At 42.4% G+C, this 15,092-nt stretch overlaps 1 protein-coding gene across 1 annotated transcript in view; it reads left to right on the top strand.

Annotated features, from left to right (window-relative positions):
• MYRFL (myelin regulatory factor like) overlaps positions 1-15,092 on the top strand; it is a 117,900-nt gene that overhangs the window by 46,619 nt on the left and 56,189 nt on the right. Inside the window, exons 4-8 of the mRNA XM_060165353.1 lie at positions 2,682-2,749; positions 2,855-3,113; positions 3,908-3,999; positions 10,388-10,538; positions 13,812-14,007. Coding sequence (XP_060021336.1) covers positions 2,682-2,749; positions 2,855-3,113; positions 3,908-3,999; positions 10,388-10,538; positions 13,812-14,007 — 766 coding nt within the window. The remainder of the gene's footprint in view (positions 1-2,681; positions 2,750-2,854; positions 3,114-3,907; positions 4,000-10,387; positions 10,539-13,811; positions 14,008-15,092) is intronic.

The raw sequence follows: 15,092 nt of genomic DNA, 5'->3' as shown, positions 1-15,092 counted from the left end.
AAAACCACCAACACATGTTCCTGCTACTCAACACAGGGACCTTTGGTTCTCCACAAGGACCTGCTGGGTGGGGCATGCATGCCAGTCTGTGATGTGACGTGCCATATTTCTCGAGTGTATTGATAATTTGCTTGTGATTTTCAGTTTTCATGAACGTTATTGAATTCAGTGGTGCTGCAAATGTAAAGGAAAGTAAACAACTGCCTTGAACCTTGAATGTGGAATTGTGAGATCACAGAGTCAATCACAAAATTTAATTTGTAAATTTTAAAACAATTAATTTATTTTTGGCTGCGTTGGGTCTTCGTTGCTGCGTGCGGGCTTTCTCTAGTTGCGGCGAGCAGGGGCTACGCTTCTTTGCGGTGCGCGGGCTTCTCATTGCGGTGGCTTCTCTTGTTCCGGAGCACGGGCTCTAGGCGTGCAGACTTCAGTAGTTGTGGTGCACAGGCTTAGTAGTTGTGGCACACGGTCTTAGTTGCTCCACGGCATGTGGGATCTTCCCGGACCAGGGATCGAACCCGTGTCCCCTGCATTGGCAGGAGGATTCTCAACCACTGCGCCACCAGGGAAGTCCTTGTTTGTAGATTTATACATGTAGAGTGATACGAAGTTGAATGGTGCCATATATACGGCTTATAATGAAAACCAGTAATCCTTTGCCCCACTCCTCCCCATGTACCCAAGTTTGGCTCTCCCAGAGGCAGATACTTTCCAACTCTTTTAGATGTTTCAACCACCTTTTATCTGAATAATGGTTTATATTACTGTTCTTGCTTTATACATCTTAAGAACTTACTATCATCTTCCAGGAGGATTTAACTTTCTTATATCATATCCGACACCCACTTCTATCCCCAGCCTCCCAGTATCATAAAATTGTATAAGAATTTTTGGTTAGGTTTATATTCAGGGATTACATTACTATCACTGTGTGTTCACATATAATTTACTACGATTATATTTTCTTTCTTGAGTTTTTTTTTTCTCTGCTTTTATTTGCGTTTATTTTTTTCAGCATTTATTCCCGGGCCCTAAGTTTTTGTTTCTTCAGTCTCTTCTAGGATGTCTTTTCTTCTGTGCAACCTCTTCTTCTGGTTTAGGAACAATGTGTTCTTTTTCAGTAAGGATCATCTCAAGGTGGAAGGGAGAGCTCATGTATGGATTGATCCAACCATGAGCTGTGTAGATCCTGCGCCGAATCTTGGGAGTTTTGTTCACCTGGATGTGCTCAATGAGTCCTTCCATTTTTCGCCCAATAGCTCTACAATCTCCCTGGATCCGTTTCTCCAGAGAATAAAACTTTCCAATTTCTGTTGGGATGATAGAGGTAGTTGCCTGACTGTACAGGTGGGAGAAGTTGATTTAAGGGTCCAGCTGTTCTTTAATTAAACTGTCAATCAATTCTTTCACTTTTAGCTCTACCTTACCCCTGAATTCAGAAACTGCTGGTGATGCCAATGTCTTGGGCTTTTCTGGAGTTGTTTTCAACTTGGACAATGTCTTGTTGGTTCCTACATCCCCTCTGCCATCCCCAGGCAGCTTTTCCCTTCTGGTAATTCAGTTACCATCCATCCTATTTCTGTCTGCCATACTGTTACTGAAATGTGGTCTGTTGTAGTCTCTATTCACGTACTCTATGTCTTTTTCTGTTTATGTCTCTTTATTCCTTTACTTTTATTTCGGTGGACTTTCTGGAGTTTCATTTCGGCAGAGTTTTTTCGGTGGAGTTTTTGGAGGAAGGGAAATGTATGTTTCTATTCCCTTGTTAATAAAAAGTGAATAAATGATAAAGGACCAATTTGAGGAGAAAACATAAGTTTTCTAGTAAATAATAAAAACAGATTTCTCTCTTCATTGCATGATGTTGAAATCTTAATGAACCAAGAAAAATATGATAGCTTACTCTCTAGCAAGAGAATCAAGTGGAGGATGGTGGTGATTATATATAACTTAGAACCACAGAGTTTCTGAGCCATAAGAAACTTTTTGAACAGAAAAGGTAGCGTTTTTTTGAACAGACATTTTCACACTTAGTGATGGTACTCATTTTTTAAAATGAAATATTACTTGCACCTCAATATATAAAACAGAAAAAAAGTTATAAAATATTTCCCCCAGGCATTTAAAATTTTTCTTTTGTAAAACACCTGAGCTCCTTCCAAGAGCTTGGAGATTCCCCAGAGCACAGGTGGAAAACCATTGCTTTAGTGGTGACATTTTATACTGCTTTAGCCCAACCATCTCTCTGGCGTAAGTGCTTTGAGAATGTTAAGAAGACACAGTAATGTTAATTAAGCTTTGTTGAGCACTCACTGTGTTTGGGGCTGTATGTTGTGGGCTTTACACACAGTATCTCATGTAATTTTCACTGTGATGCTATGAGGAAGGCATAATGATTATTCCCATTTTATAGGTGAGGAAGTGGAGGCCTGAAGAGGTTAAGTACTTGTTCATGGATACACAGCTAGGAAGTGGAAGAGCTGGGACTCAAACCCGGGTCTGTTTGACTCAGAGCTCACTCAACACGACACTGGGCATGTTCTGGTGGGCTTTGGCCCCCAGGAGCACCTGGAACCCTCCCTAGGGGTGCTGTACACAGAGGGCTGCTACCAGTTTGTGAAAAAAAAATATAATGATGGAATAAGTTACAAACAAAAGGAATGCATGTCTCTAATCCTCAGGCAACGCCAGCTCCCAGATACCCCACCCTATTCTGCGTCAGACTCCAGCTCTCCTCCACAGATCAAAGGTGAGTGGGACCCACCTCCCTCCCACACGTCTGGCACTTGCTTCTCTTCTTTTGGACTCTGCATGGTGAGAAAGATGGGCCTTTCTCACTTGTGTGTTTCCCCAGGTGCTTGCTGCCCGACTCTGACACCTGCTGCCGGGGGGATGCCAGCTGCTTTCCTCCTCTCAGCAGATGCTCCTGGGATGCTGCCTGCACACCTGCCGCAGGGCTCGTCTGAAATGAGCGACTCTGCTCATTCCCACAGTACCTTTCACAACTGCTACCCAGACGCCCGTCATCTCAGGACCCCTCTGGACCAGTCTGTGTCCTCCCATCTGGGAACTGGTTGTTCTTACCATCCGCAGCCTCTGTGCCACAGTCCTGGGTAAAGGGCAAGATATTTAGTTATGAAAGACCAGCCAGCCCCTCTACCCCGCAGTGCTGGTAAAGAGTGAACTGTGGAGTCCTCTCCAGGAGATGGCAGTGTTGAGACATATATCAGACCCCCAGTGCCCTTGGCTTCAAACCAACTTTTAATCAACAATCCACTGAACCCAAGGCCCTCATTCAGTGGAAAGCTAAAATGTCAGAAATGTATAGGGAGATTCGGGTGCTGGAGAAAGCACTGTTTGCATTTGCAGCCTCAACTAGACCACTCAAGTGATTTGTGAATGAGCTCTCTGAAAAATATCTGTCAACTGTCTTAATTAATATTCTTTTCTTCTCTTTCCCTTCCTCTCCGCCTTCCCTCTCTTTCGTTCCTCCTTCTGGATCTAGAGGATGGCAAAAAGAGTAAAGGCCATCAAAAACTGTGATAAAATTCTATATGAAAAACATTTTCAGGTATAAAATATACCCTTAAATTTTAAGTATCTTCTGTCTTTGTCTCAATGAGTCCTCTGCCTTTGGAAATGTTGTCAGTTTATTTTTCAAATAGGTGAATCTCAGATCCACTGGAGAGTGAAAACTAAGTTTCAGACTAGTAGGGCTCATAGAATAGGAGCTTGCCCGTCCACTCCATGTATCCACCTGGTGTTGCAGACTAGTAGGACTCAAGGAACCTTAACTAACTAGAATGAGTCTTAGGAAGAGGCCCAGAGCAGAGTCCTGGGAAATTAAATTTGATTAACTTGGAGAGAAAAGAAGAATCCTAACCTTATTTTGGGTTCTTAATTTTAGACCCTCATTGCCACCGACCAAGAAGAGAAAGTGCACACAGGCGCTGGAAGACTCCGGGGACTGTCACGTGTGGGCCCACCACTCCAGACCAAGTGAGCCAATCCGGGGCCTGTCACTGCCATTAAATCATGGATTTTTCCCAGCCTTGCAGTAGCCCTACAAAATTAGTTTCTCTCTCATAGAAGGGCAATGATAGGCTCTGGGAATTTATTTCTTCCCTCTTGACATAATGTTTCATGCAGTGTTAGGTAGGGTCATACAGGTGCTCCTGGGAAGAGATGCCATTGTCTCTCTGGTGGAGATGAGATGCTGGTCCCTTCAGTTTTAGGGGCAATTGTGTCTCAGAGGACCAAGGCTCCAGGCCTGGGGAAGCCGTGCCGTGTGGCAGCACCTACAGGAGCCCGCTGGTGTGCTCGTTGCTTCGTTCAACTCCATCCTTCTCAACTCAGACGTGCACACATGTAACATGGGGAGCTTGGTAAAGTGCAGATTCTGGTTCAGTACGCCTGAGGTAGGGGCTGAGATTCTGCATTCCTAACAAGCTCCCAGGCGGTGCCCATGCTGCTGGCTCATGGGAGGGACTCGGAGAAGCAGGACTTTAGAGCAGCGGTCCCCAACCCTTCTGGCACCAGGGACCGGTTTTGTGGAAGACAGTTTTTCCATGCATGGCGGGTGGGGATGGTGGTTCAGGTGCTCATGCGAGCGATGGGGAGCGATGGGGAGCCGCAGATGAAGCTTTGATCGCACGCCCGCCGCTCACCTCCTGCTGTGCGGCCTGGTCCCTAACAGGCCGTGGACCTTACCGGTCCACAGCCCAGGGGTTGGGGACCCCTGCTTTAGAGAATTTCTCCAGGGCAGCAGGAAGGTAGAAAGTTGAGCTTCCCTAGCACTTGCTTCCAATTAGCAAGTTCCCAGTAGATCTTTGAAATTCTGGAAAATCATTTTAAAAGTCTTTCAGCAGCATTATACGATGCCCAAGTGGTCAGCCCCCCTCATTCTTTGTCTTATATATCATGGGACATACCATGTTTTGAGCTTAGAGACCTGATCAAGTTGAGAACAAACTGAGACTTCTGAGCCTGAAGGCTTGAACTTCTGAATCTCCAGAGTAAACGCTGTGACGCTTATTAGGGGAAAGGAGACTCCTCCGTGCCAGTGCTATTAGCCACTATAAATACTTAATGTAGGCAGTGAGAATAGTGCCCCAAATACAGGGTACCAGGTCATATCTCTTTTACTCCCAGGCATCAGCTTGGCAAGGATCCGAGATTTCCCTCTCGAGGCTCCCCTCCCTCTGTGGTCCCTACACTCCAGGGGTTTATGCTGCCTGGACAGGAGTTGCCCGTGGCTTTCTCCCCTGCTCCGGTTGCTGCCTTTGCCCTTCACAGCCACGTGATGAGAGCTGGTCCTCTGTGTCCTGTGGAGCCTGCTGGTCCTTTCAGGGACGTCTGGCCTCAGCTCCATCATGGGCTGTGAGGGTCCTTCAGTGGACGATGACGTCACTTGGCCTTGTCCCACAGATCGTAACCCCCTGGGCATGCTGTGGTAGCACTGCACGGGGCATGCAGCCATTGTATAAACCAAACCTCTACTGCCTTCTTATCTTTTGCATGGATCCACCATGGCCGGCAGCTGCTTGATTTTTCTTATTCAGCCTTAGAAACGCAAAATGCTAATTCAAGCCTTGTTTCTGGATAATGTAGAGCTAGCTCTCCATCCACCTTCCTGTGCATGGTTACTCTAATTTCTTCAGGTATCCCTGCATCCTGCCTGCAGCTTCTTTATGCTTCTCAAATACAGAAAGCTGGGTAAATTTCTAGCCAGATGAGGGACCCATCTGTTCACTCTCCCACAGATGCAACAGCTCCCTGAGCGTACTGGGCAAGTCACCCAAACCTTCCAAGAGTTTTCTCATCAAACCAGATTGCTCCTCAAATTCTCCTGGCTGTTTCAGAGTTACGCTCCATCCTGTGATGATGTTCTGTGGCCTGTCCCTAGAGAGGGTGTTGAGAACAGCCATAGAAAAGTAACTGAAATGTTCCAACAGATAGGAAATCTTGCATCCCTTGTTTAAATCCTATTCAAAGGTCACTGAAAAGCCACCTAAAGATAACTGGCTCCAGACAACAGTTCCAGAATGAAAAATGAGCAGGTTCCCAGGGGAATTAAAAAAAAAAAATCCAAATGCCATGTTTTCAGCAGAAGTTTTCCAGTGGAGAACTCGTATTTGATGTTGCAGAGGCCAAGGGTTTTATAAAGGTCCTGGGGAAATGGCATACGGGTAGTGGAAGGAGGGGCTAGTCTTATGGGCAGGATTTTGATGGGAGAAGATGTTCTAAATCAATGAGTAAGACTTTTCCAGTGACCTTTTCCCCAGCAGTTCACTTTGGCCAAGGATGCCAAGAACCCCCTTCATAAGGATCACAATGTAGAATTACTGGGTTGCTGGGGGCAAAGGTAAAATCTTGCCTAGAGAGAATGTAGCTGCTGGGCAGGCTCCTGCCAGCTAGCTGGTTCCTGTCCCCCCATGGTCTGGACCCCAAATACAAGAGGGTTCCTGATCAGGTTAGGATCAGGTCCCACCTGATCCTAACTCTAAATAAAAGAGGGCTCACAGCCTCATATGGTTTGAACTTCCAATGCATGAGGGTTTTTCAGCCCCAGAGTCGTAGCTTTTGGTCCACAGTGAGAGGTGCCTGGGCTGAAGTCACACTGTAGAGTCAGGAAAAGCCTCATGTCTCCAGTAATCGGGGACTTTTCAAGCCTGACTTTTCTTGATTATCAAATGAGAATCACAATTTCTACTTCACCCATTTCCAAGACTTTTAAAAAAAGTAATGTATAAGAAAATATTTCGAAAGACATTCAAATGCAAGCTGTGAATTTTCTCCAAAAAGTTGGGACTTGGGCAGTTTGCTACCTTCATACTTCTGTTTCTCTCTTCTGTTACATTTTCTCAAGAAATCCTCACTGTAGCATGAAGAGAAGAGAAGGTTTGAATCCCATCTCTTCCACATGACAGCTGTGACACTGGACTAGTTATTTCAGGTCTTTGAACTCCAGTTTCCACATTTGTTGAATGGGATTAAGAATTCTTACCTTGTAACCACTTTATAAATCTGTTTGGCTGTATCTACTAAAAGATATCCAATGACCCAGTGATTCCCCACCTAGGAATATACCTAACAGAAGTGTATACACATGCCCACTAAAAGACATGCCCCCAAATATTCATAGCAGCACTAGTTGTAATAACCATAAACTTAAAGTAACCTGAATGGCCATCAGGGATAAACTGTGGTATATTCATGCAGTGGAGTACTATACAGCAACGAAAATGAACAGACTACTGCCATTTGCAACAACAATGAGTGAATCTCATAAACATGATGTTGGGCAAAAGAAGCCAACACATAAGAGTACATATCATATTATACCATTTCTATAAACTCCTCTATGGTTTGGATTTCAGAATAGTGATTATTCCTGGGCAGGAGAAAGTAGTAACCAGAAAAGGGCATGAGCGCTTCTTCTAGAGCGCTGGAAGTGTCCTATTTCTTGATCTAGTGGTAGTTACCTAGTATAATTCATTTTATAAGAAGGTATCAAATTGTGTACTAATGATCTGTGTACTCTCCTTCATATATATTATACGTTAATAATGAACGTTTATTGAAAAAAAAGGGATCCTTACCCTGAAGATGAGTTAACGAGTTGATGAGAAACTATGCCAAGTGTCTGGGACAGTGCCTGCAGCACAGAAAGCACGCAGGACCAGTAGGTATCATTATTATTATCATTAATCTTGAGGTCCCAGATTGCCATCCCTGGGGCTCACCAGCTGATAGCTAGCTCCCAGGGAAGCCAGGACTATGTCAGTCCTATGGAATGGCTGCCCCGAAAATCTTGCTGCTGTGATGGGAAAGGTCTGGAAATAGCTTTATCCTTGAGGACAATGTCCCCTACCCACTGCCCACCCTCCCTACCAGCACTTGGAGGAGTGGCACTGACCTTTGGTTGATTCCCCTGGCGCCTTACTGCCATACTTGAGTAGGAAAGGGTCCCAGTTAGCTGGTGTTCACTCAGGCCCATGACATTAATTATTTCACATTAGATAGAGTTACCATGGAGGCCAAGAACAGAAGTACTTGCCAAGGCTTGTTAGGAATAACTGAGTCACCTGAGTTGAAACAGATATGTGTGATAATGACAGTGCTGCTAATACTAACCAAAGGCACCATTGTTTAAACTCTTACTGGTGGCAAACACTGTGCTAAGCACTTACCGACATGACTCGCTGAATTCCTTCAACAGTCCTGGGAGGCATCATATTGTTACTCACATTTTGCAGGTGAAGAAGCTGAAGCCTAGAGACATTAGACCATTTTCCTAATTGTGTAGCCAGTATATGTAGAGTTGTGATTCAAACCCAGTTCTGTCTGATTGCAAACTCCAAGCTCCTGAACTTCCTTTATCCTTTCTCCACTGGAGGAGGGAGGAAGGAAAGATGGAAGAACTAGTTTCTCCCTTTCTCTGAACTTGGTATAAGCAGGCAAACCATGGAAGGTTTTTTGTTTGTTTTTAAAAGCTTTTGAGCCAGGTAACTTTTGGAGGAGTGAGGGCATGAAGAGCTACTTGCATTGCTGACCTCCTGTATCCTTTTTATTTTATTTTGGCTGCACCGGGTCTTAGTAGCCGCACGCAGGATTTTTTTTTAGTTGCGGCATGCGGGCTTCTTAGTTGTGGCATGCATGTGGGATCTAGTTCCCTGACCAGGGATTGAACCCGGGCCCCCTGCATTGGGAGCGCAGAATCTTACCCACTGGACCACCAGGGAAGTCCCTGACCTCCTGTATTCTTAGCTGGGAAAAAGTTTTTCAGGATTTTGAGAAAATCCTTTTCCAAAACGGTTGTTTACAAAACCCCCAAAACAGATGTTCTGCTTAGGTGACAGGAAATAGTGATACCCCAAGAAAAACACAATTTCTGTGACATTTGGGATCCAAAGTAACCTGAGGCAGCTCTGCTATTTACTTAAGAAGTCCTCAATAAAAGTATAAAGAAAGAAAGCTAGGTGAGTGAAGGAAAAACCAGCCACATGCCCCTGCATTTTCCAAGCTGTGGGCTAAGTGCACATGCTGTATAGAAGCTGGTGTCATATCCCGTGTTGTTGCTTACAGCCGACACCTGATCTTATGTACACACACTATTTCCCTTTTACTCCTGATATCAGGCATGAGTAAAGGTAGGGGAGCTCACAGAAAAGGGTAACAGCAAACATCCTAATGGAATTTACATAAACTTCTGCGGTTGAATTGTACCATTTGGTACAATTAGACAAACTCAAATTAGACAAACAACTTGCAAGGATTATGCAAAAATAGTGGCTTGCACTTGTGAAATTGCTGTTATTGGACCATTTTTGAATACAAAAGTAGCAATTTCATATAGTTAATACTACCTTCTAACAAGATATTCTGTGTTACTTTATCTTGGTATTAGCTTTGAAAGTTCTTTCACTTGTATTATGATATTCTCTCTGCTTGTGTGATGTTGCAAGATGGGCAGGACACCTGTTTCAATTTCCATTTTGCCGTTGAGGGAATTAAGACACTAAGTGAATAAATAACTCATCTAAGTTCAAAAAGTAGAGACCACAGGATCTTGGTGCCACAAGGGACCTATAATAGATTAGAGTGTATTGGTTGCAATTAACAAAAACAAAGAAAAAAAGGACAAAACCAAAAACAAAAAAACAAAAACCCTCAAACTGCCTTAAGCAAAAACAAAACAAACAAAAAATCAAAATGAGGGGCTTTACTGGCTCCTGTAACCCAAGATTTAGGAGTGGATCCCAGAACTCAAATCATGCCATCAGGACTGGGTGCCCTTCACTCTCAACTCTGCCTTCCGCTGTGCTGGCTTCATTCCCAGACAGGCTTTTCCCTCATGTCCCAAAATGGTCCCAGCAGCTCTTGGGGATGTGACTTATAGGTTCAAACCTCATGGAAAAGAATCAGCATCTTTGAACTCGTCTTCCCTAACATGCTGAGAGCCACTTTGCTTGGATTGAATTAGGCCATGTGTCTACCTGGTGCAATTACTGATGCAAATAATGAATGCTGTAGTTTGATTGATCAATCCTGCGTCCCCTCCCCTCCTCAGGCTGGGAGTGGACTTCACCTGAATCACACAAACTGGGAGTGAGGAGACGCCATGACAGAAATAGGGTAGACAGATACTGAGGGAAAAGTTTCTGACAAGTGCTTGCCATGGTACCTTAGAATCGCTGACCCCAAGCTGCTCATTTTACAGATGAGGAAACAAGGCCAGCCACATGCCCCCTGCCCCCCACACTTGTCACTCCCCACACGGTCCCTCTGCCTCATACATGGCCTATGCATTAGCTCCATGCAGCTGTCTGTGAGTCTAGGAAAAACAGCCTCGGAGGAAAGATTTAATGCACTGATTTCTTTGCAGTGACAAGTAGGAGTCACAGCAGCGAAGTGCAAGACCACGACAGTGAGAGACAGAACATGATGCCTGTGGACCAGTGCTCTCCTGCTTTGAAGTGGCAGCCATACCGAAGCGTTCCTTGGCATAGTTTATTCAACAGTCAATATGAAAAACTGTAAGTGGCCTTTGGAACCCTGTGCTTGGCTGGAGAATGAGGGGAGAAAGGCAGTGCTGACTCTCAAAACCAAAGCCATGTATTTGAGCTTTGATGCCACCCCTGATCAAATGGGATGCATCAGCCAGAAAGTGTGTCTTACTCCTTATATTTTGCATTTTAACAATAAATAGTTGGTTTTCTGGCCTTCAGGAATCCAGACCTGTAATTCTAACTCATAATTTACCCACTAAATGATGGAGGAAGAGGGAATCTTTCTGAGATCACATGCCCAGTTTAAACTAAAAGCTGGAAAATGGAGATTTCCCAAATCATTAACATTTAATCCTGCAGTTAGTTAAAAATTCCATAGAATATTTTTGGGGGGCCACATTAAATTGTTAGCTGCCCCAACATCTATGCTGCAAATCAGTATTGTCAATTTATTGTCAATGCGGCCTGCAGCGATCATAGTTGATGGTGGCTTTATATTAAGAGACTGAAATCAAACCATACAAAATATCCTTAAACTGGAAAATTTTCATCCTATTCTTATGCCATTATAGTTTCGAGAAATAAATGTGGACTTATGCATTATTGCTCTTAAACATCCTTCAAGCCTTCTCTTTATTCCTTAGGATATAATTTACCTACCCAACTCTTCTAGAATTTTCATTGATTACAAATGCCTTCTTGAAACACTGAAGCGTGTTAATGGTTAAAGAATAGGATTTTCAATTAATAAGCATAATATGAAATGAGAAACGCTGGGCTACAAACTTGAGGGTCTTCAGGGTATTTTCCAAACTCAAATATAGCTTCATTAAGAGCAAAACGTATCACTAGGACTTTTATGTTGGATGAACTAGACAGAAGAAATCTTTTCCCTAAAATCTAAGGAGTTAAACAGACTTTGGGAGTTGGTATGTTTAATAGGAGACAAAAAGAAGCAAGTTGCTACTTGTTTCATTGAAATGTCACAACTTGTATCTTTGCCACTGTGTGCAATAGAAGAAGAAAGGAAGGATCCATAGATCTTGGTTTTGAGTCAGCCTTCATCTGATGATTTTTTGGCAATTCTTCTATATTCTATCCTAAGTACGAGTACCAAGGTATGAAACTGTCACACATATGCACAGTATTTTAATTGAAGCCTATAATGCTTCCTAGTCTGTATGTATTTGAGTTGATCAAGTTTTCAAGGTAACATTTATCTCTCTTCTTACTTGAGTAGGTTTTTTAAGTTTATTTGGACAGCCAATCTATGCTCCACTGATCTGGAAAAAAAGGAGAACACAAGTAGTATCAACTCAAAGGTGTAGAGGCAGATTTATTTTGAAGGCTTAGCCGTAATTCACTTTTCTTAAGCAAAAAAGGAAGGCAATATTCTTCTGGATTAGAACTCAGGCCATCTTGAATTCACTACTCACATCATTGAGACAGAAAATCACTTGTCTCTTCTTAGATTATTATGTCTAACTTGTTACAAAAATATCATTTTCCTAAATAACCTAAAAGCAATAAAGTTAGGGGATTAAAGTTTTATTACATCTTTTTTTGGGGGGAGTGATATTTACAACATGTGTTAAAAAGAGCTTTAAAAAGGCCAGTTTAGTTGACTTTATAATTAACTTTTGATATCAAAAACAGAATTGCTACTCTTAGGTAGGTAGAATAGTTTCTATAACCAGAGATTTGTGTTTAAGATTCAGAATACTCTTCAACTGTATGTGTTGATTCAGTTTCTGCTTACAGCTGTCCCTCAATTTCGGGCTAATGCTCATATATGAGCTGCAAATCTTACCTTCTTTCCTTAGAGTTTTTGACAGTGAAACATGGAAGATCACAGAAAGATATTTCCTTTTATTTTTCTCAACCAAGAGAATTCTTACTACCCTCTGTAGTAAAATGTATACAATTCAATCCATCCAGCCTTTCCACAAGCAAATTACAGATTAGTTCTAGAAACCTGAGTCAGTATGAAGTTCCCAGATGGCATAAGACATGTGGTCTTTATCAAATTCTTCATTCAGTGGTCTTTGCCTTTGCTGCTGGCGGGCACTGTGGTTGTCGGGCCTTTGATCAGCATCTTGAGGGTAATCAGTGACCTAGTGAGTTGATCCATTGGTGAGGTGCTTAACTTGCAAAGAACACAAACACTCTTTTCCCAGGAGACCCATTCATATTTTCTATCTCTGAAATTAGAGGAAAATTTAGAAACTCTATGTTGTTCATTAAATGGCAGCCATCCAAATTGAGATCCCAGGAAGCAAAGATCCACAGAGTAACCGAGAGCTAGCAAAGCAGTTGAGTACTGCCCTCCTCTGTGTGTTATCTGAGGAAGGAGCTCCCTTCCTGAGGAACATTTAGGAAACTTGATGCATTAAAAATCATCCAGATATGTTCCATATCTACAACATATATGGAAAAAATTACCAAAGGAGTTTTCAACTTCTGTATTTTCTTCTCTACTTGATAATGTTACATGTTTAATAGGTTTTATTTTTACTAACATTTAAAAGTATTTAAATAAACATATAATACGCAAAGCATTGCTATTGAAAATGATTTGATAAAACAAATAAAGCAAGAGTCTGATCAGCCACCCCACCATCATCCCATTTTTTTTTCTTGCAGAAGTAAACAGCATAGTAGGTATTCAGTGCTATTACCAGATCAGGAAGATAAAAAGGAAATGACCATACTTCAGTGAAAACATGTTTTCAGTCAGTAGTCTGACTGGCTCTGGTTACTTTGGTTTAAAGCTATTGCTGGTAGTTCTGACCAGTCTGCTTTTTTCATATGACTGCCAGGAGGCTGAACATTCATTCATCTGAGTGATATGCATTCATTCATTCGTTTGAGTGTGGTGTTGCTGATGCAATTAGAGATTTTTTTTTAAGGAGGAAAGAGATGAATTCTATCCCAGCTATTTCATATGTCTGATTAATGTACTAACTTCTCAACTTCTAGCCTCCGTCTTTCTATTGTACAGTGGAGTCAAATTAGAAGTCTAGGGAGCACAAAGGGAAAAGGCAGGCTGAGGAAACAACGCTTCCATCTGGCAGGAATTGTGCTTCTTCCTCGTGAACATAAAAAGCTGGGAGAGCGCCAGCTGTACTCTGAAATACTATTTTCATTTCCTTGGTGAAAATTAACGAAATTGATTAAATATAGCAACAGGTACTTTCCACAATATATTTTCCTGAAATGGTTGTATAATTAATATTGTTCATGAAAGAAAATGTGTAGAAAATATTTGTAAAACCGGTTTCTTGCTTCCACTTTTCATAGACCTGATATAGGCTATCGAGTTGTTACAGACAAAGGATTTAATTTTTCACCAGCAGATGAAGCTTTTGTTTGCCAAAAGAAGAACCACTTTCAGATTACCATCCACATCCAAGTTTGGGGAAGCCCAAAATTTGTCAAAACTCAAATGGGTCCAAAGCCAATAGAAATGTTCTACTTGAAAGCTTTTGGGATTAAGGTAAGTCTTTTATTTAGTTCAGTTTAATTCAGCCAGCATTTACTAAGTGTTCCAGTTGTCTGTTGCTGCATAACAATCTACCCCCAAACTTGGCAACTGAAAATAATCAGTCATTGATTTGGGTCACATATCTGTAACTTGGTCAGGGCTTGGCTCTGACAGCTCATCTCTGCTCAGGAGTCATCAGCTGGGGCAGCTCATCTGGGCCTGGATCCAGTTTCCAGGATGGCTCACTCACATGTCTGTCAAGTCTGTGCTGGCCATCAGCCAGGAGCTCACAGGGGGCTGTAGCTGGGAGGCCTTGGCTCTTCTCCATGTAGATTTCTCTGTGGGACAGCTTGTGCTTCCTCACAGCATGGTGAACTGGCTTCTAAGAATAAGGGCTTCAAGGCACAGGAAATGAAAGCTGCCAATTTCTTAAGCCTGGGCTCAGAATCTGGCAGAACCTCACTTCAAACTACAGTATTAAAGTCTTTTAGTGTATAAATCTTGCACTTCTTTTGCTGAGTGTAATTATTTTATTATTTTTGATGCTGGTGCATTTTCTCATGCAGTAAGTTCATAGTTTTCACCGAAATCTCAAAGAGGTCTCTAACTTAAAAAAGCCAAGCTAATCTAGTCAATGCCCCCGCTTTTCCAGTTTAACAGAGGGGAAAACCAGGCCCAGTAAAGTCACACAGTTCATCCAAAATATTAAATGATAGAGCTGGGATTAGAATGCAGGTAGGATGACTTCTGAGTGATCAACGAGTATTTATTACATTATTACCTGAGATCCAGCTCCTTAGGGTGAGGAACATCCATTACCTGCATATTGTTTTTCTGACCTGGGCTCAGGCACTGAGTCTCCCAAAGTGGGGCTTGACTGCTGAACACACCAGCTGATCTTGCTCCAAACCAAACCAAAAGAAAACAACAAACAAACAATAATGAAGTATATTTTTCTGAGTACGGAATTAATATGAGTCCATTGTGAACATTATGGAACATAATAGAAAAGTATGAAGAAGAGTAAAATTCATTCATATTTGGGATCCACCACTTGGTAGCCTAATTTTTCCTCATTGTTTTCTATTATTAAAATT

This window comes from Lagenorhynchus albirostris, chromosome 11, assembly GCF_949774975.1.
Source record: "Lagenorhynchus albirostris chromosome 11, mLagAlb1.1, whole genome shotgun sequence".
Classification (NCBI taxonomy): Eukaryota; Metazoa; Chordata; class Mammalia; order Artiodactyla; family Delphinidae; genus Lagenorhynchus; species Lagenorhynchus albirostris.
The sequence above is the reverse complement of the archived record's forward strand: the minus strand, read 5'-3'. Positions and strand labels throughout refer to the sequence as shown.